Below are 19,866 nucleotides of genomic sequence, written 5' to 3'. Positions count from 1 at the left end.
GCTCAAGCGGGGGTGGTATAAAGACACGAGGGCCTGGTTAAACCATTGGGAGATCAACGAGAATGATGCATTGCAAAACATTAATAACATTAAAAACATTAAAAATATTGTTACTTCTAAGTTCAAAGAAAAAATGTGGTGTGAGAAAGATTTAGCAGCTAAAAGAAAATTAAGTTATTATAAGAAGGTCATCAACCCCACCCTAGAAGATCAAAAGTATCTCTCTGTTTTAACTAGCTCAAAGAAGAAAATTAATATAGCGAAGATTAGAACAAACACTCATGAGCTCCATAGAGAAACAAGTCGTTGGGCAGTTCCTAAAACACCATGGATGGAAAGGATTTGCCATCTCTGTGAGAATAGGAACATCGAGGATGAAAACCACTTCCTCTTAGAGCGCCTCGCGTACAACCACATTAGATCTCAGTGTCATAATCTTTGTTAGAATACTAACCTTCCTAGCCTTCTAGGATGTCAAAATTATAGTGAGCTCGGGAGGCTTCTCTCCAAGCTTTTAGAACATAGGAATAAAATCTTAAATCAAACTAAATAATTTGTTCCTTTAGGTCCGATAGACCAAAGTTTGGTCTTAGTGGACGATAACCACCACCATCATCATCATCATCAAATTACTTTATTGTGTAATTTAACTTAGTCAAAATGTTAAATATTACATTACAACATAATTACCATATTAAACTAGAAAATACCTTAATTAACATACTTTCTTACATTACACTTTACACTCTAAGAATTCTTCAACTAAAACAAATATAAAATTTAGGACATTTTCAAAATATAATGAAGTCTTTGAATCCACTTGAATAGCGAAAACACTCAAAGAGAAATCAATTCGTTGTCATCTTTGCCCTTCCCAAATGATAGCAAGGGTCTACCGCTCGCTAGAGAGGTGCTTGATTACGTTTTAAATGATCCTCGAATATCGAATTGGAAATCAGTATTATACGACCCACGTTGTGAGGGTGTTGTGGATTCGAGTAAATTAAAAAGTAGCAATGCGTATGTTTTCTTTCTTTGAACTCCAACCCCATCCCCACTCATTTCATACGTGATCGCCACTCCTCACACAGAAGAGATCCTACTCAACTTTTGCAGCAGCAGCTCGCAGATCCTTGAAGCATCTCATCTATTATCTCGTCGCTGCCAGGTTCGAATCTCCTCTCCTCTGTTTGCATCACTTAACACATTAGGCATTTGGGGTTAAGTTCCTCGATTTGCAAATAATCAATTTTCCAAACTCAGTTGGCGTCATTTCAATACCCAATACATCTCCCGGGCCGAGAGACATTGGATATGTAATTTCACCTATTTCACAAGAAGAACACCTGGTTTCATGTTTCATGCTTAATAGCGGATCTCTGAGTCTGTTGCGAGATGAGTCCCTCGTTACTGAATTCAATTTCAACTTAACAGCCTGCAGGAATTGAAGCTTAGAACCATTGCGTTATTATTCGGAATGGTGTTCTGAAACTGTGTTGTGAACATTTATTTGTGCAGGCATGGCAGCTGTGGCAGCTCACCAACTGGGTCAGTGCATTACATGCCATGCTTGGAATGCGGACCTTTCCAGTAATTTTTCTTCCTTATTATTAATACTGTATTATTTAATTTGCATGTGCTGTTACTTATTTTCCCAATTTAAAACTTTAAATGTTGGTAAAGTTTTGTTTAGTTAAATGTTTTCAATATCACTGGTGAGAAGACGAAGATTAAAGACCTGGAGGATGATTTTTGTATGTAATTGATCAGAGATACTGTTTTTAGTATCGAGCTATCTTTGGCTTTTTGGGACTGGCTGTCAAATAAAAATGGCAGTTGTTTTTAATTTCTTGCTGGCTAAAGGATTATATTAACTGAAAGAAAAACCTAGGTACAGAAAACAGTACATCAGGTTTCCCATATTATCTAGAATGGAAACCAGCAAGTTGATCATGACAGTGTTGGAGCTTCTATCTCTAACATCCTTAAAAACTATTGGAAAGATAACAAGTTTGGACTTCACTGTTCTGGTTGCCGTCAGGTTCTCCTGAATTGTAACGGCCAATCCAGGCGTGGAAGGGTTTCTCTGTTAACAACCCTCTTTTGTGATTGTTTTCCTGATGCTGCGAGGCTTGACAATTTTCCTCGGAATGCTGCCTCTCATGTTGCAGCTGTGGGTTTAAAGAAGGGATCTTTATGATCAGATTATTTGTTTTCTTATTTTCAGTCTTTGTTCCTGTTTCTGTATTCATCTGTTTTTCTGGACCGCTCTTTTGCTTCCACGGTGATTCTTTCTTCTAACAAAACCAGCATCTTTAGTCTAATTTCAAGCCACACAACACATGGCTGATTCTGTTATAGTCACACTACGTATGCATGCACAAGGATTTCAACATTTCAAGTATGTTATAATGTCTTTAGAGGAAGCTGGAGGGTATAGATGGCTTTAGGTAGCTGATCTTACTATGGTTATCCCCCATCCGTGATTTTATTTTATGAATTCTCCCTTTCTTTGATCTTTCAGGTGTCAGACATCACGGCCCTTTCATTTTTGGATATCATAAGTCTGATGATTGCATTTAGAGTAGATTCCAACAGAATATGAAGGAACCAGTGATGTGAAAACGAAAAGGAGGGGTGAGTAAGAACTTCTCTGAAATGCAATAGGTTGCCTAGTTGGCAGGGACACAAATCTTGTCCTCTTACCTGTGAGTTGAATTCTGAGTCAAAGAATGGCTTGCAGTGTTTCAAGGGACGTATTTCAAACTATCTGGTGCAACGGGACTTTCTCAGCTGGGATGATTGCTAGGGTTAGATTTTTCAAAATTGATTCTCCCCTGGCACAAAGTGAAAGTGAAGGAAAAATTGGCCTCTGATATTATTCGTTTGAGCTTTATTTTAACATAAGCTGCTTAACGTAGGTTTTGGGTAGCTAGTTTACTAATTGAATCAAGATGCATGATCTTACCGAATTTATTTATTTCTTGATATCCTTTGCATAACAACATTCGATTGTAACCCTTGTTAGGAATCCTTTAAAGGTTTACAAAATTTTTATAGCAGTGTTCAGTTGCAAAGATAAATTGGGGAGGGAGAGAATTTTCTTTCTGGTAAGTCTGCATCTAAAATAAACAGTGTTTCCACTGGATGTGCTAAGAGGCATCCTTATCAATATTCAAAATTGAACAGATTGGATGGGGTTTTAACTAAGAGCTTGCCATTTCTTCTTCTTGTTTTTCTATTCAGATCTAGAAGGCAACCTTGTAGTGATCTCTGCAGATCTATGACTGCAGTGGCAAGGATGAGAAAAGAAGCAAGAGAAATCTTAGGGCATCCATACCCCTCCGGCGTATAATATCATAAACATAAATTGTAGTCTCTTTGGATATTGTTTGGCTTACTTGAAGACTCCGTTTCATTTCAATTATTGCATGTTATATATAAGGCCTACTGCTGACTTAAGACAAAGTGGAGCAAGATGACATGAGCACAATGATCTAGGTGGCTCTAATTGGGGCCATCTCAGAGATGATCCGGATATTGGGAGCTTTTGGGTTGTGAACTTTTGACGCATTTCTTGGGGCATCCATACCCCTCGTTTTCCACCTCTGCACGAATATAATTGTACAAGGTGATATCTTTAGGCTCAACAATGTCTTTAATCTGCCCCAACATGCTATCCATTTGCTCATACACCTCCCCAATTATTGGCTGATCTGAATCTGCAAACTTGATCATGTAATAAATTGGTTTGTTGAATTGCAAAACATATTTAATCTGTGACCAAAAGTAACTTTCAAGAATAGTGCCCTTGACTACATTAACACCATCTCTATCAGTGTTAATGTCATCCCATGATTAAGAGATCACCATATTAGTTAAAGCTTGTTTCACCTTCACTAGCCACCCAAAGGTGAGGTAATAACTTGCAAATCTTGTTTTTGAAAGTTTAAGCAACTGCTACTTGGAGTAAGTGCCATAAAAGTAGTTTACCCTATGATAAATTTAATGAGTTGCTTCCCTTTCTTGTAAAGCTCATTAATCCATCCACATTCTTTATGCTTCACAATATCATGCATCAAAAGTTCATTGTGTGCACCAAACACCCAGACCAAAAGATGTGTGGATGAGTACGCTCAATAATTTTTCTTGCTGCCTTACAATTTGCTGCATTATCAGTGATCACTTGAACCACATTATTAGGACCAACATCTTTGATTGATTTCAATAGGAGATCTGCAATGTTTTGGGAAGTTGCATTGATGGAGGAGGAGTCATGACTTGCAAGAAACACTGCACCACTAGCAGAAACACCAAGAACATTTATCAAATGTTGGTTTCTAACATTTGTCCACCCATCTAATACAATGGATACCCCACAATCCACCCACTCATTTGTAAAACATGTCAAAGCTCTTTGAACCTTTCCTTTTCTCTTTCTAATAACACAGTTCTAGCTTTATCATAGTTGGGGTTCTTGTATCGTTTTGGGGCTTCATTGATGGCCTTAACCATATCATGCCAATAGGGAGAGCGAAACACATTGAATGGTACATCGCAAACACAAAGAAATTGAACCACCTTTCCATCCACATCATCCCTCCCAACAACATTCAGGAAATCTGCTATTGTTCTTCTATTTTCAGAGGTTGCAGAAGCACCATGAGGAGATGAATTACCAAATCTAGAGGCTGCACTTGATTCAAAATGAGTTTTTTGTTTCTTGTTTTTCTGTTGTGCGGTCTCCTCTATTTCAACATATTTTCTTCTTTGTTCCATTGAAACCGTAGGGAAAATTGCTATCTCCACGAGACCCTTTTTCTGATCACTATCCATCACTTAACAAAGATGCCTCCTCACACGGGTATATGAACCACTATATGGTTTTCCTCCATGAAAACCATGAGGGCACAAAAACTTGTAGCTTCCACCACCTTCCCCCCCTCAAGTTTGGTCACATAATTCCACAAGGTTGTCAATGCTTTCCCCTCATGCATTTCAGTGTCTTCTTCAAACCCTTCCTCCTGATCATACATTGTTTCAATCACATGGGTACCACTATCCTCTTCTTCTTCTTCCCTTCTATTCTTCCTCCCTAGCATCATCATGAAAACCAAAAGTGGAATGATACATATAAGCCAAAAGAACACCATTTTGGAATATGAATATAGATGGACAACCTGCAATGAAATGAGGAAGAAGAAAGAATGGGAAAGAGTAGGAGAAGGAGGAGAAAAAATACAAACAACAATGACAAAAAAATAAGGGAGATCGGGGTTTGCACTTACTTCTTTAGCTCTTGTAGATGGCAACCCTTCTTTACTCCTCCTTCACTCTCTTCAAGCCTTTCTTCTCCAAGCTCTCCAAATATGCAAGAATGAGGAGAAGAGTGTGAAAAATCGGTTACCCGATTCCTACTGCAGCAACTGATGTTAATTCTTTTAATTGTTAATTCGATTAAACAATTTACGTGCTATGTGCTACGACAAATATCGAATTAAATACACTGCAACCTACATAAATAAAAACTGCGGAAACTAAATATATTACAGGAGAGAAATAATCATCACACACATCTACATAGTTATTTTTGGACAAATGTCCCTGAAAAAACCCAGTGTGGGAAAACCGATGTAGCAGCTGAGGGTTTGTATTATTAAGCAGTAGTTTTCTGAATACAATCTTTGGACGCCTTGCTGGCTATCTAGTACAGAGAATATGAATGACAGAAGATTAGTGAGAAATACCTCACACTATCACTGGCGATCTTGGCTGATCCAACCACAAGCTAGTCCCTTGCTGCCTCTGTGCTACCTCTGCGCAGTCACTGCTTAGGCACAGTATCACAACGTCACTCTTTCTGTTGATCGATTTGCCTCTTTGAGTCTTCGATTCTATCCTCCTGGCCTCACACCCCGGCTTTCGACTTCAGAACTCGACCTCTCTAGCAAAAATACGGATCTCCTCAAGGCTCCGCGCTGCCTCTGTGTCAGGCTACGCTACCTAGCGTAGCCTCTGTGTTGCCTCTCTCGGATCTCTCTCTGCCTCCTCTGCTGAGTATTCCTGGATTGGGAAAAATCTCCAACTGGAACTATCCCTGCCCCTCACTGCAAGAAATCACTTCGAACTTCTCTCCGACAAATATTGAATTATATACACTACAACCTACACAAATAAAAATGGCGGAAACTAAATATAGCACAAGAGAGAAATAATCATCACACACATCTACACAGTTATTTTTGGACAAATGTCCCCGGAAAACCCAATGTGGGAAAACCGGTGCAGCAGCTAAGGGTTTGTATTATTAAGCAATAGTTTTCTGAATACAATCTCTGGACGCCTTGCTGGCTATCCAGTACAGAGAATATGAATGACAGAAGATTAGTGAGAAATACCTCACACTATCATTGTCGATCTTGGCTGATCCAACCACAGAATGGCTAGTCCCTTGTTGCCTCTGTGCTGCCTCTGCACAGTCACTGCGTAGGCACAATGTCACAACGTCACTCTTTTTGCTGATTGCTTTGCCTCTCCGAGTCTTCGATTCTATCCTCCCGGCCTCACACCCCAGCTTTCGACTTCAGAACTCGACCTCTCCAGCAAAAATACGGATCTCCTCAAGGCTCCGCGCTGCCTCTATGTTAGGCTACGCTGCCCTGCGTAGCCTCTGTGTTGCCTCTCCCTGATCTCTCTCTGCCTCCTCTGCTAAGTATTCCTGGATCAGGAAAAATCTCCAACTGGAACTATCCTTGCCCCTCACTACAAGAAATCACTTCGAACTTCTCTCTGACAACTGCTGTGCTGCTCTCTTTAGAAATTCGATCTCTGATCTCCCACTCGATGTGATTTCCAAATGCCCCTCAAGCCTCTTCTTATAATCCCCCAGTTGAGAATCAACGAACCATATTAGATTCTAATCAATGGCTCATATCATTTTGGCTTGATCCTCGTCTTCTTCTAGAAGTTTCACCCACAGTTTGATTAATACCCTTTAATTATTTTAATTTCCTAAGTTTAGACTTAGGCACCCATTAAAAATAATTAATTATTTTAATAAAACTGTTTCCGGGTGGAATTTCCCAAAACGATTTCTGGGTATTGTGGAATACATGTGTCCAAGCCTCCCTGCAAATTTTGAGGCTTAGAGCACATCCGATGCTACTAGAAATCAACACTCCCTCTTAGCGAGGAATGTGCTCTAGTAATGCAACCTGCTGAAGCATCACTCTGATTCTGTGACATCTCCCTCTGCGCTGCTGATGTCTGACATCACTGCCCACCAACTATTGCGCAAATGCTGCATCTATACTGCTGCTGACACTGCCACTGCCAACACTGCATCTGTACTGCAACCCTCATAAGTTTTGCATCTGTGCTGCTGCTAGCACTGCCACTGCCAACACTGCATCTGCACTGCAACCTTTTCCAACTACTGCATCAACAACTGAAAAGCATCCAAAAATGATTGAACAGGTGTTCAGCATGATGCATCTGTTGATGCAGTTTTGATTATTGCTAGTCTCTACGCTGACCCTCTGAAGCCTCTGCGTTGCTGCTGACTCTGCACTGTGCCAACTCTGCTCTGCGCTGCTCAGTCTCTAGCACTCCTAGCCACTGCAACTGTCACTCCGACACTCCTCTGCACCAACTGACACTGGTCCATCCTGCTACTACTGATTTGGGCTCCTGTAGCAAGGTATTGATCCAAGAGGTGGACTCCTCAAGGATCTTGCCCATCTGCAGTTCTTTCGAACTACAATTCTAGATCACCCCACCTCTCCCCTGGAGGTATCTGGGCAACCATGGAAAACTCCTCCTCCTCGATCTTTGCAGATGCAACCTTCAGATCATGCTTCTCATCTTTGTCCTTCTTCTTGAGAGGACACTGTGTAGCGTAGTGACCAAGTTCACCACATCGGAAGCACTTGATCTTCGAAACATCTTTCTTTTTCTTCTGCTACTCCTACTGCCCCTTAGATGCAAGGGCTGCATTCTCTTCCTCCTCCTTTGGCTTTGTCCCATTGTTGCTGCTACTACTATCAAGTTTGCACTTGACTAAGTCTCTCCTCATCTCTTCCTGCTGAAGAGCGGCCCACATTCCTTCCCAATCCGACAATCTCTCTCTGCCCAGGATACTCTGGACAAACACTTGCCATTCTTCTGAGACTGAGTTCAGGGCCAGCCTCACCATCTTGGTAGGTTGAGGTGTTGACCCCACAACTTCCAATGAGTCTTGGATCTCCTGAAGCTTTGTAAGGAACGAATCAATGCGTTCCCCCTTCTGCATCTACGTGGATCTCATCTTTTGCTCCAAGTACATCTTCCGCTGCTCGGAAGATCCTTCATATAGCGTGGCCAAAGCTTCCCACATCTTCCGAGCAGTATCCTTGCCGACAATGTGACACACTACATGATCCCTCACTCCGTCGAGGATCAACCTCTTGGCCTTCGCCATCTCGGCCTTGTACTTCTTGAGCGGATCTAGATCCGCAGGTACAACTACCACACTGTCGACATAGGTTTTGAGATCGTGCTCATCCAGAAGGCATGAGATCCTTGCCTTCCAGATCACGTAGTTGGATGCACCCTCCAACCGATCCTGATCTCACAACCCATGAGCTGTCATCTTTGCCAGTGAAATGTCGAACTACCTCCTCTCTCCTCTGCGTTGCTGCTAGGTTGGCCTACGCACTCCCTGCTGGAGTTAGTAGATTTGCTGCTCAGCAAATGAGAATTCGGACTTCTTGGCTGGAAGTCCTCTGAGGAAGAATTCCCTCAAGTTTGTCTTCTTCTCCCCCACTGACGTTATTCTGCGAGCAACTGCCGCAAAATATTTGCATCCCAGCTGAAGATCTTCTCTGCAGAAAAAAGTACTTTGCTCACTTCTACCTCTTGGAAAGCTTCGATCTGGACATCGAATTTCTCTGTCGGCTCACTCAGAGAAATCAAATTCTCCTCAAAACTTCAACCTCCTTGGCCCACGAATTGCGCTGCCTCTGGGGTTTCGAGTTGCTGCCTTTATAGTAATTTTGAACTGCTCTTCCTTTCTGCTTCTGAGCTCTTTTGCTCACGATTTGTGCTCTGATACCTTGTGAAAAATCGGTTATCTGATTCCTACTGCAAAAACTGATGTTAATTTTTCTAATTGTTAATTCAATTAAACAATTTACTTGCTGTGTGCTACGACAAATATCGAATTAAACACACTGCAACCTACACACATAAAAATTGCAGAAACTAAATATAACACATGAGAGAAATAATCATCACACATATCTACACAGTTATTTTTGGACAAATGTCCCCGGAAAAACCCAGTGTGGGAAAACTGGTGCAGCGGCTGAGGGTTTGTATTATTAAGCAGTGGTTTTCTATATGCAATCGTTGGACTCCTTGCTGGCTATCCAATACAGAGAATATGACTGATAGAAGATTAGTGAGAAATACCTCACACTATCACTGGTGATCCTGACTGATCCAACCACAGAATGCCTAGTCCCTTACTGCCTCTGTGCTGCCTCTGCGCAGTCACTACGTAGGCACAATGTCACACCTTCTAGGGACAACGTCACTGTTTCTGCTGATCGATTTGCCTCTCTAAGTCTTCGATTCTGTCCTTCCGGTGTCTCACCCCGGCTTTCGGCGTCAGAACTTGACCTCTCTAGCAAAGATATGTATCTCCTCAAGGCTCTGTGTTGCCTCTGCGTCAGCCTACGCTGCCCAACGTAGTCTCTGCGCTGTCTCTCCTGGATCTCTCTTTGCCTCCTCTGCCGAGTATTACTGGATCAAGAAAAATCTCCAACCGAAACTATCTTTGCCCCTCACTGCAAAAAATCACTTTGAACTTCTCTCTGGCAACTGTTGCGCTGCTCTCTTCAGAAATTTGATCTTTCTCCCACTCGATGTGATTTCCAAATGCCCCTCAAGTCTCTTCTGATAATCCTCCAGTTGAGAATCAATGACCCAGATTAGATTCTAATCAATGGCTCAAATCATTTTGGCTTGATCCTCATCTTCTTCTAGAAGTTTCACCCACAGTTTGATTAATACCATTTAATTATTTTAATTTCCTAAGTTTAGACTTAGGCACCCATTAAAAATAATTAATTATTTTAATAAAACTATCTCCCCAAAACTATTTTTGGGTATTGTGGAATACATGTGTCCAAGCCTCCTTGCAAATTTTGAGGCTTGGAGCACATTCGATGCTACCAGAATTCAACAAAGAGAGGGGAAAATGGCTTTTAACCCCTTCTATCTTTTCCTTAACTCACCATAAACCCACCCCCAACCGAAGTTAGAGCCTAAAAAAAAAGGTTGCCTTTGCGGAACCAGTTGTCGAGCCTCAAAATTGCTTGGGATACGCCTGAATCCGTGCTCAATCCGCCACAAATCCCAGTCCGGAACCGCGGATTGAGCCCATGCGATTTCAAATTTCCAAGAATCGGCCTATTTTGGTAGAACCGCGGATTCGATTTTTGGATCTGCAGTTCCGCTGGAGGATCGCCCATGGATTCGTACGGGACGCGGTTCCACCCTTGGATCCTTGGGGGGGATGATCGTGCAACACTCCCTGGGACCCTAGCCAATTTGCTAATTTTCTTTCCAACTAGTGAAAGAAGATCTAAACTAGAGCATTGAGTGAAAAGTTATGATCTTGGCAAGACTGCCTTTTTTTGTTTGGGACAACTCAGATTCGTCCCACTCATTATTCCCACTTAGTGCTAACTTCATGCTAGGGTTATTGTTTTGACATTATTGTAAAATGAAGTTTCAGGTTCTTGTTTGTTGAAAAGTGTAACTAGTTCGGTCTTCATAATTACATGTAATTATTTTTATGTAATGAGATGTAAAGAAGAAAAATAAAATTATTGTATTGCTTGCTTCATGGGTTTCATGAAACAAGAGATTTTTATTTTTGAGTCAAAACTCCCATTGAGAGCCTTTAGGAATTATTTGTCATCTAGTCATAAAATGATAGAGTCATTGTGATGTAATAAAGTCATGTTACACTTTGTAAAAGGTCAAACTTGTCTATGTAAAGTATCCTCCAAGAACTTGTCACTTATCATCTTCAAGTCGGCCTACAACGAAGGAAGTAATTACTAGAAGTTGGCATCCCTACTTGAGATCATGTCAGCCTAAGGGACATGGGAAGATGTGTATAAGTAGCGACACTCGGCCTCACTTAGATGCATGAAACTCGACAAGCAATTCGGTGAAGAGAAGTGCGAAGAAAAAGCCTACAAAGCAGAAGTGCGAAGAAGAGATAAGAAGGGTTCTTCTGGGTATAGCGAAAGGAGGGATTCTTCTGGGGCTAGCAAAGGAAGGTTTCTTTTGGGGTCATCGAAGGAAGGATTCTTCTGGGGTATTTGTTTTGGGCACAAGAGAAGAAGGACCGAAGGCATCAAGTGAAGATCGAAGGAAGAACTTGTTGCTGCTTTAAGATTAGGAATAGAATCTCATAGAAGGAGGACAGAAGGAAGCAATATAGGTCTCTCTTAAGGAGACTAGGGTTTCTAATCTAGGGTAAACCTATGAGACTCGAGATTCTTTGGGTGACCGAGATAATGGAAATCGAGATGCTCTATAGGAGACCAGTGAAAGGATAGAGATCGAGTTTCTCTAGAGGAAGCTGAGGAGAGCAGTTCGAGATCAAGAAGAAAGTCGAGAAAGGGAAGAGGCAGAACATCAAGGTTAGTGACAAGGTTCTTGGGAGGATACAAGAGTCAAGGGTCTTTGTCACGGTCTTGGAATTAGTCAATTGAGGATCTATAAGAAGAATTTTGATCGGGTTTTCCTCTCAAGAAGTGAGAGGTTTTGGCCCTGGCTGACAAGCCTATATATTGTGTCACTTGTCTTCTATTGTGCATATTGGTAATTGTCTTGATGAAAAGAACACAATAATAATATAATAAAGAGAAGACTATAAGCTAAGAAGTAAAAGTATATCACAAGAAATTATCAAGCAGAGAAATCTTTTAACTCCTTATGCCCTAGATTTCTCAACATGGTATCAGAGCTTAGGTGCTGAAGTCAAGAAAGGGCATTCAATCAAGAAGACATCAAGCCTCGAAGAAGGATCGTAGCAGATTCAAGGGCTACCAAGGTCAAGATCTTCAAAACCTAGATCAAAGAAATCTACAACAGTAAGAGTCTTGAAGCCATCTTCAAGAAAGAAGAAGGATCGTGAATCAAGCTCTGTCTTATCAATCTCTCAAGAAACAAATCCTCCATCAACATCAAAATTAAGGAGGAAGAAAGCGTCGATTTTTCAAGTAAGTCTATGACTATATCTGATAATAACAAAATGTCTTTTTGCAAGGAAAGCAATAAATTGGTTGGGTCTGCAAATTTTCTTGCATGGAAGAAAAGAACAGACCTAAATCTTATTGAGAATGAGGTCATGGATCACATCAAGGGGTCAATAACCCAACCTCCAAAAGAAGATACTCAAGCACATGCTAGATTCATAAACAAAGAAGTGAGACCTAGAGGATTCTTATAGAATCTATAAAAGACTCTCTTATCCCATATGTATCAAAGTTGGAGACTGCAAAAGCCATATATGACAAACTGGTAGAGTTGTTTTCTGTAAGTACTACAGGAGAAGTAATCTCATTAAGGCAAGAACTCTACAAACTAAAGATGTCCAAGGAAGATGGAATAGCCTCATACTTCATGAGGATATCAAAAATTCGAGATCAACTACAAGAGCTAGGAGAAGTCATGTCTCATAGAGAGATGACCATAGTGGTAATGAATGCACTACCAGAAGAATGGGGCAACTTCACTTCAAGTTTATATGGGAAGAAAGAGACTACTCAAGTTCAAGATCTATGGTCACTCTGTAAGATTGGAGAAACCAGACTGAAGGCAAAGGTTGATGTTGGATCAAATGAGCAGAATCAAGCATATGTTGCTATGGCAAGAAGAAAAGGGAAATTCAGAAAGTTTGGTCCTCAAAAGAAAAAGAAGAACATGGCTAAGGTAAGATGCTATGGATGTCAAGAACTTGGGCACTATAGAAGAGATTGTCCTAAATGTAATAAGGACAAGAGAGATAGGGAAGAAGCCCATATTACTGAGGAAGTGAAAGAACTTGAGACAAAGAAGCTTAAGAAGGAAGAAGTAAAAGATCTCTACTATGACTGAGATGATCTTCTTCACTAGAAGGTACTTTTCACTTGTAATTTATAAATAGGAAGCAGTGTAAATAAGATAGGATGCATCAGATTAGAAAATAGCATCGTGATAGAAGCATTATAAGTAAGAGCTCTTGACATGGGAAGCAGAAAGAATGTCTGGAATAAATTCTATTGATTACAAAGAATAAGAGCTCTTGGAAACCTCATTGAAATCTCAAGTGATACTTATAGAAAGAAGTAGAGGTCATCTTCGACTAGGATCATCATAAATAGTCAATAAGGAAACATCTGCTGAGTGAGGATATGAAATATCCTCAAGTTTCTCTGATGGAATCCTTATTAAAGGATTCACCGATCTAGAAAGGAAGCAAATGTTTCATGAAAAATTCCAACTCGTGGGATTCAAGGGTTGATGGTATGATGACATAACAATGAAGCAGATCCAGAAGACAACTCTTTCGTTTAAAGGAAGGTGCTGCAGGAAGTCTGGATGACCCAAAGGAAAGATGAGGTATGTATGCTTACATAGATTACTATGAAAGTCATGTCATATGATTGCAGATAATATGGATCACTAAAGATGCAGAAAGGCATATGTCACACTAGATGAAATCAACATAATATGTTCTCATATGAAGCATAAGGAAGCGGACTACAATTAAGGAACTCTACTTGAAAGTTCCTGGGAATGAAGAGTGTGAGTAAAATGGGGGTAGATATCATGAGATATGCAACATTGGTAGAAGGCATTCAACATCCGAAACCAAGAAGATTTGACTAGGAACTCTACCGGAAGGATATGAAGACTCTGATGAAAGTCAAAAAAAGATAGAGATCCTTGACAATGGATATCTTTGGGAGATGTGTCAACATGTATGCAGGACGCTGATACCTATAAGAAGATGTCATGATGAAAGATCATCACAAAGGTAATTTTTGGTTTAAGTGTTCATTTCTTATTTTTGAACTAATATCTGGATGGGCTTATGTAGGACTGCCAAAGGGAAGATTTGTGGATGACTTCCAGAAAGACCATATAGAAGGATGTAAGATCCTTCCGGAAAATATGGCATGAAGAAAGCAACATGACATGAAGCAAAGACAGATGGAAACCTGTTGGATCACTTTCTGATAAAAGGAAAGAGGACATGACTGACTCGTGGATGAAAGTGATGGATGTTCTGTGCCCTATGAAGAAGTGCTGAAAGATGAAGACTCCATGACAAAAGAAATTTATGACATCGAAAAAGAGAGGAGCCTGGAAAGTTTATTACGTGGAAGAAACTTGGAAATTCCTAAGCCAAGAGGGAGCTTAGGTACATTCCTTTTGTAGGAATCAATACATTCCTTTATTAGAATATGTCCTTCCTATTTGAGAGGGAGAGATAGATACATCATTCTGGTCTTCACCGGGGAAGACATAATGGAGGATTGGGTAACCATTTGGCATTCGATACTCTTTGAGGATGAGATAGGGCATCCAAAAGAAGAGTGATCGTAGAGGGCCAGTATTCTTTGAGGACTGGGAATCCAAAATAAAGAATAGTCATGGTGGAACACACCTTGAGTACCTAGGTAGGGTATGTTCCGAGAGAGACAATGATGAGTATGTCTATAAATCATTGGTCTTGCCAGCATTGAGCTAAGATCTTGTGGAGAGATAGAGCTGTTAGTCAAGGCCTTGCTATGTGACAATGTTGGTTGATATGATACTATACAAATGAGTTACCAATCCGAATTCTTCTTATGAGAAATTCTTCAGATTGAGAATAACCAAGTACCATTATGAATACCTCCCTAGTTAAGAGGGAGTGTTGAAAAGTGTAACTAGGTTCAGTCTTCATAATGACATGTAATTATGATTTTATGTAATGAGATGTAAAGAAGAAAAATAAAATTATTGTATTGCTTGCTTCATGGGTTTCATGAAACAAGAGATTTTTTATTTTTGAGTCAAGACTCCCATTGAGAGTCTTTAGGAATTTTTTGTCTTCTAATCCTAAAATGATAGAGTCATTGTCATGTAATGAAATGTTACACTTTGTAAAAGGTCAAACTTGTCTATGTAAAGTATCTTTCAAACTTGTCACTTATCCTCTCTAAGTCGGCCTACAACGAAGGAAGAACTTGCTAGAAGAAGTCAACCTTCCTACTTGAGATCATGTCGGCCTAAGGGACATGAGAAGATGTGTATAAGTAGCCACACTCGGCCTCACTTAGATGCATGAAACTCGACAAGCAATTCGGTGAAGAGAAGTGCGAAGAAAAAGCCTACAAAGCAGAAGTGCGAAGAAGAGATAAGAAGGATTCTTCTAGGTATAGCGAAGGAGGGATTCTTCTGGGTATAGCGAAGGAAAGTTTTTTTTGGGGCCAACGAAGGAAGGTTTATTTTGGGGTTAGCGAAGGAAGGATTCTTCTAGGGTATTTGTTTTGGGTACAAGAGAAGAAGGACCGAAGGCATCAAGTGAAGATCGAAGGAAGAACTTATTGCTGCTTTTAGATTGGGAATAAAATCTTGCAGGAGGAAAAAAGGAAGCAATATAGGTCTCTCTTAAGGAGACTAGGGTTTCTGATCTAGGGTAAACCTAAGAGACCGAGATTCTCTGGGTGATCGAGATAATAGAGACCGAGATTCTCTAGAGGAGACTAGTGAAAGGATAGAGACCGAGTTTCTCTAGAGGAAGCTGAGGAGAGCAGTCCAAGATCAAGAAGAAAGTCGAGAAAGTGAAGAGGCAGAACATCAAGGTTAGTGACAAGGTTCTTGGGAGGATACTAGAGTCAAGGGTCTTTGTCATGGTCTTTGTATTCGTCAATTGAGGATCTATAAGAAGAATTTTGATTGGGTTTTCCTCTCAAGGAGTGAGAGGCTTTGGCCCTGACTGACAAGCCTACATACTGTGTCACTTGTCTTCTATTGTGCATATTGGTAATTGTCTCGATGAAAAGAACACAATAATAATATAATAAAGAGAATGCTATAAGCTAAGAAGTAAAAGTATATCACAAGCAATTATCAAGCAGAGAAATCTTTTAACTCCTTATGCCCTAGATTTCTCAACATTGCTGTCACATCTCTTCTTAGAGACAAATTACCACCATTCTAGCTACTATGTTTTGCTGTGTAAATTGAGATGTTTTCACCATTGATTCATTTGTAGAAATTTGGTGTGTAGACGCACCCTAGTTTCAAGTTTAGTGATCCCTCATCAAGTTTAATGCCCAACCCACATTTAATATGTTGCTGTCATAAACATGAATATTTTCACAAATTGAAACACATAGAATCTACTTATATTTTTTCACTTTTGTTGAGATAAAACACAAACATGCACACAAAAATTTGACACAGCTGTTTTTGGTCAAATGAGCCTGGAAAAATCCCCAAGGGAAAACCAGTGAGAGAGAGGAGGAATTTTTATTTCTTCTGAGAATTTATTACAGCAGTCAAATCAACAATAAATGCAACTTATCTCCCTTGGAAATCGTGCTCAGATTTCCCAGAAATTTGTGTTGCATCAGCTCCCTGATTTCTGTGCCTAAGATGCCTTGGAAACAATGCCCAACTTGCTCAGAAATTTGTGCTGTATGGCCCTCAAAATTCATGCTCTATCTGCCCTTGAAAATTGTGCCCACTTGTTGTATGGCCTGTGCACTAAATGCGCTGTACCAGCACTCAAAATTCATGTTGCTTGCTGTGCAATAAATGCTGAATAGCTCCTCAAAATTTGTGTTGTACCCTGCCTTGATTTTCATGCCCTCTCCTAGCTGTTGTACGGACTGCTCCATTTCTCCTCAGCTGTACGAACTGATCCCTTTCTCTTCAGCTCAGCTCCTCTTGTGCTCTCTCATTTTCTCCAAAACTTATGAAGAATGAATTGGTGTCTCTTCCCCTTCCTTGACTTTTTGTCTTCTCATAAGGAAACCCTAAGATCCAATGGCTGAGATTTGATCTTAGCCATTGAGATCAAGGGTGGAGATATAATCTCTCATTGACCCACTTAAGTCACTTAGACTTTAATACTCATAAAGTCACTTTATCCCCTCATCACCTTTTTCATTAATTAGACCAAAAAGTCACTTTATGACTTTAATATTCATAAAGTCATTTTAACTTTATTTCTTATAAAGTTAAGTCAAAGGGTCATGTTGGACACTTTTTACTAGGCAAGATGCCATGTCTTAGAAACACTTGTCCTTGGTACACTTTTTCTAACATCATTAGCAAAATTTGGTTTTCACCACAATACTATGCTTTCAATACTGTATCTTGTGTTCTCTTTGCAATATTATATGTTGTTTCATTTTGATTTTAATCCAACTTGGATCATGCAACCACAATGAAAATACTCACATACACTAATAGAAAACTTGAGAGAGAGAGAGGAGATTGTTGGAAATTAAGGTTATATTGAGAGGGGGTTGAGCCATTAGAATGCACTTTATAGCAATTATATTATTAAACACAACCATTTATCAATCAAGATACACAAACAATGAACATAAGATATATGTGGAAATCCATATGAGAGAAAACCACAAAACTTCTTTGATTAGATGTATTTGCAAGCACCAACTTCAATTCCATCAAACTTTTGTAGGCATCGACTTACAGGAGACACCAATCCCCCTTTTTTTGCAGACAACAACCTGCTGGAGATACCAATCCCCACTAGTTTGCAGGCACAAACCTGTAGGAGACATCAATCCCCCTGAGTTTGCAATCACCAAATAGCAAGAAACATCAATATCCCTTTCTTTGCCTCTCAGATCTCTGTTTCATAACATTTTCAGAACAGACAACTACATTTAATTCATTTTCAGATCCACGGGCACGTTCTTTAATTTTTCCACAGACAACTACATTTAATTCATATCTCCTTCCTTTCTTTTATTTTTCTATAGTAGCCTTCTGTTTTTGGTTCACTAGTAGTCTTCCACCACATTGCATAACACAACTCTATGTTCTGTACTCTTTACTTGCTCAGGTCTTGCACTTCACAACAACACACACTGTTTTACGTATGTGTTCTCTCAGATTTTCTGACACACACTTGCACTGTGCTTTCTGTCCCGTCTCTTGTAGAAATAGATCTTTGCAATTTTCTTCTACTCTCGCACAGTTCTCTCACACACATTACGCTTATGCTCTCCACACACTTATTCTCTCTTTACACATGTGCTTCCCTCTCTTATGCTCATGACGGGGTATGTGCTTTGTAATATTCATTGATCCTCGAATTTCACTTCACTTACCAATTCATCATATATAGATATGGCGTGAGAACTTTTAGCTCCTTTTCTCAGCTCCTTTCCTTCCTCAGGCCTTTGCTCACCTTCAACACCCTTCCTCATGATTGGGCATTATGATCGTTGGCTTCACTGACTCTTCTAGCATATTTGATATTCAGGACTTTGTAATGTTGAACACTTTTCAAATTGAGTGGATAATTGGATGCCTAGATTTCCTTTCCCTTACCCTTTGGCTCTAAGTGTAAGGCAATTAACTCCTTGCGACTTGAGGCTGGGACCACAGTGTTAAGTCACCTTTCTAATGTATCCGAGGTCCGGGCTAAAATGTTAAGCACTTAACTTTGTCCACCATCGGATGGCCGGATACCTCTTTTTGCGTGGACCACTAGAACCTTGTTCGATCTTGTTTGCTTCACTTGAATTCAGAACCAGGCATTTTGCTAACGAGCACACTTGCTTCACACCTGAATTGTCGAATACCCAAATGACTCTATTTCCTCCAGATAGAACCTCATTGTTTGAACCTTGACTTAACTGCCTTCACTTGAATCCAGATTTGGGTCATTTGCTCATGACCATGCTTTGGTTCTCATTCGGATCACTGGATGCTTAGATGACTCTACGTACTCTTGGATGGTTAGATAGCCTAGTAAAGGCCCCACTAGAGTTGGTCCTTTTGCTATTTTTGGCGCAATAGCCTTGTTCATCGACTATTTTGGAAAAAACCAAAATACATAGGAAACCTTCGCCAAACCACTACCCTAACGCAAGTCATGAGACATCAGAAACTGCCATATAGGCTGCCATGTCATTTTCCAAATCAACATACTACCACATGGTGTTCCCTGTTGCTACCACGTGTCATCTACCACCTATCCAATTGACCACCCAAAAATGCAAAAAATGCGTACCACTTGTCAACTCCTCATGTTGCCATGTCACTCGCTTTGACACATGGCCCTACCTAACACACCACCTGTACTGCCACATTGTACTTGGGGTCCACCTGCTGGCCAAGATAAAGAAATCCAAAATCCAAGTATTTTTAAGTGTTTGCCTTGGTGTATCCTCGGATGCCCTGATACACGCTAGAGGTCCGGATACATGCTAGAGGTTTTGGTGCGAAAGAATGAGCCAGATTAAATCCTGTGTCTGCGTTGAAACATTAACTTCGTGCATGCTCGGACATACAGATTCCCAGATTCCGCTATATGACGGTCTGTTAATTGTGGATCTCTGTCAATTGACGGCGGGGACTCGGGAGTACAAACTTTGGTTTTTAGCGCTTTTTGCCTTTGATAACAAAATTTGGGGTTTTCTTTTGTTTTCTTCGTTGCAATGTTATGAATTGCACAAACCATCTCCTATCAACAAACTCTCAACATCAATGACAACACATCAAACCATCTCCGACCAACAAACGTCCCTTGAACTTGACATCATTGACAACACATTCAAAAATTTC

At 40.3% G+C, this 19,866-nt stretch overlaps 1 protein-coding gene across 1 annotated transcript in view; it reads left to right on the top strand.

The window, feature by feature from the left end:
- The first annotated feature begins 883 nt into the window (after positions 1-883).
- Positions 884-19,866, top strand: part of LOC149226912 (actin-related protein 2/3 complex subunit 1A-like) — a 314,210-nt gene continuing 295,227 nt past the window's right edge. The window contains exons 1-2 of the mRNA XM_089377632.1: positions 884-1,168; positions 1,519-1,590. Coding sequence (XP_089233758.1) covers positions 1,521-1,590 — 70 coding nt within the window. The 5' untranslated portion in view covers positions 884-1,168; positions 1,519-1,520. The remainder of the gene's footprint in view (positions 1,169-1,518; positions 1,591-19,866) is intronic.

This window comes from Pinus tabuliformis, chromosome J, assembly GCF_031772625.1.
Source record: "Pinus tabuliformis cultivar Carrire ecotype Pingquan chromosome J, CPIR1, whole genome shotgun sequence".
NCBI lineage: Eukaryota > Viridiplantae > Streptophyta > Pinopsida > Pinales > Pinaceae > Pinus > Pinus tabuliformis.
This window is presented reverse-complemented; position numbering and strand designations above follow the sequence as displayed.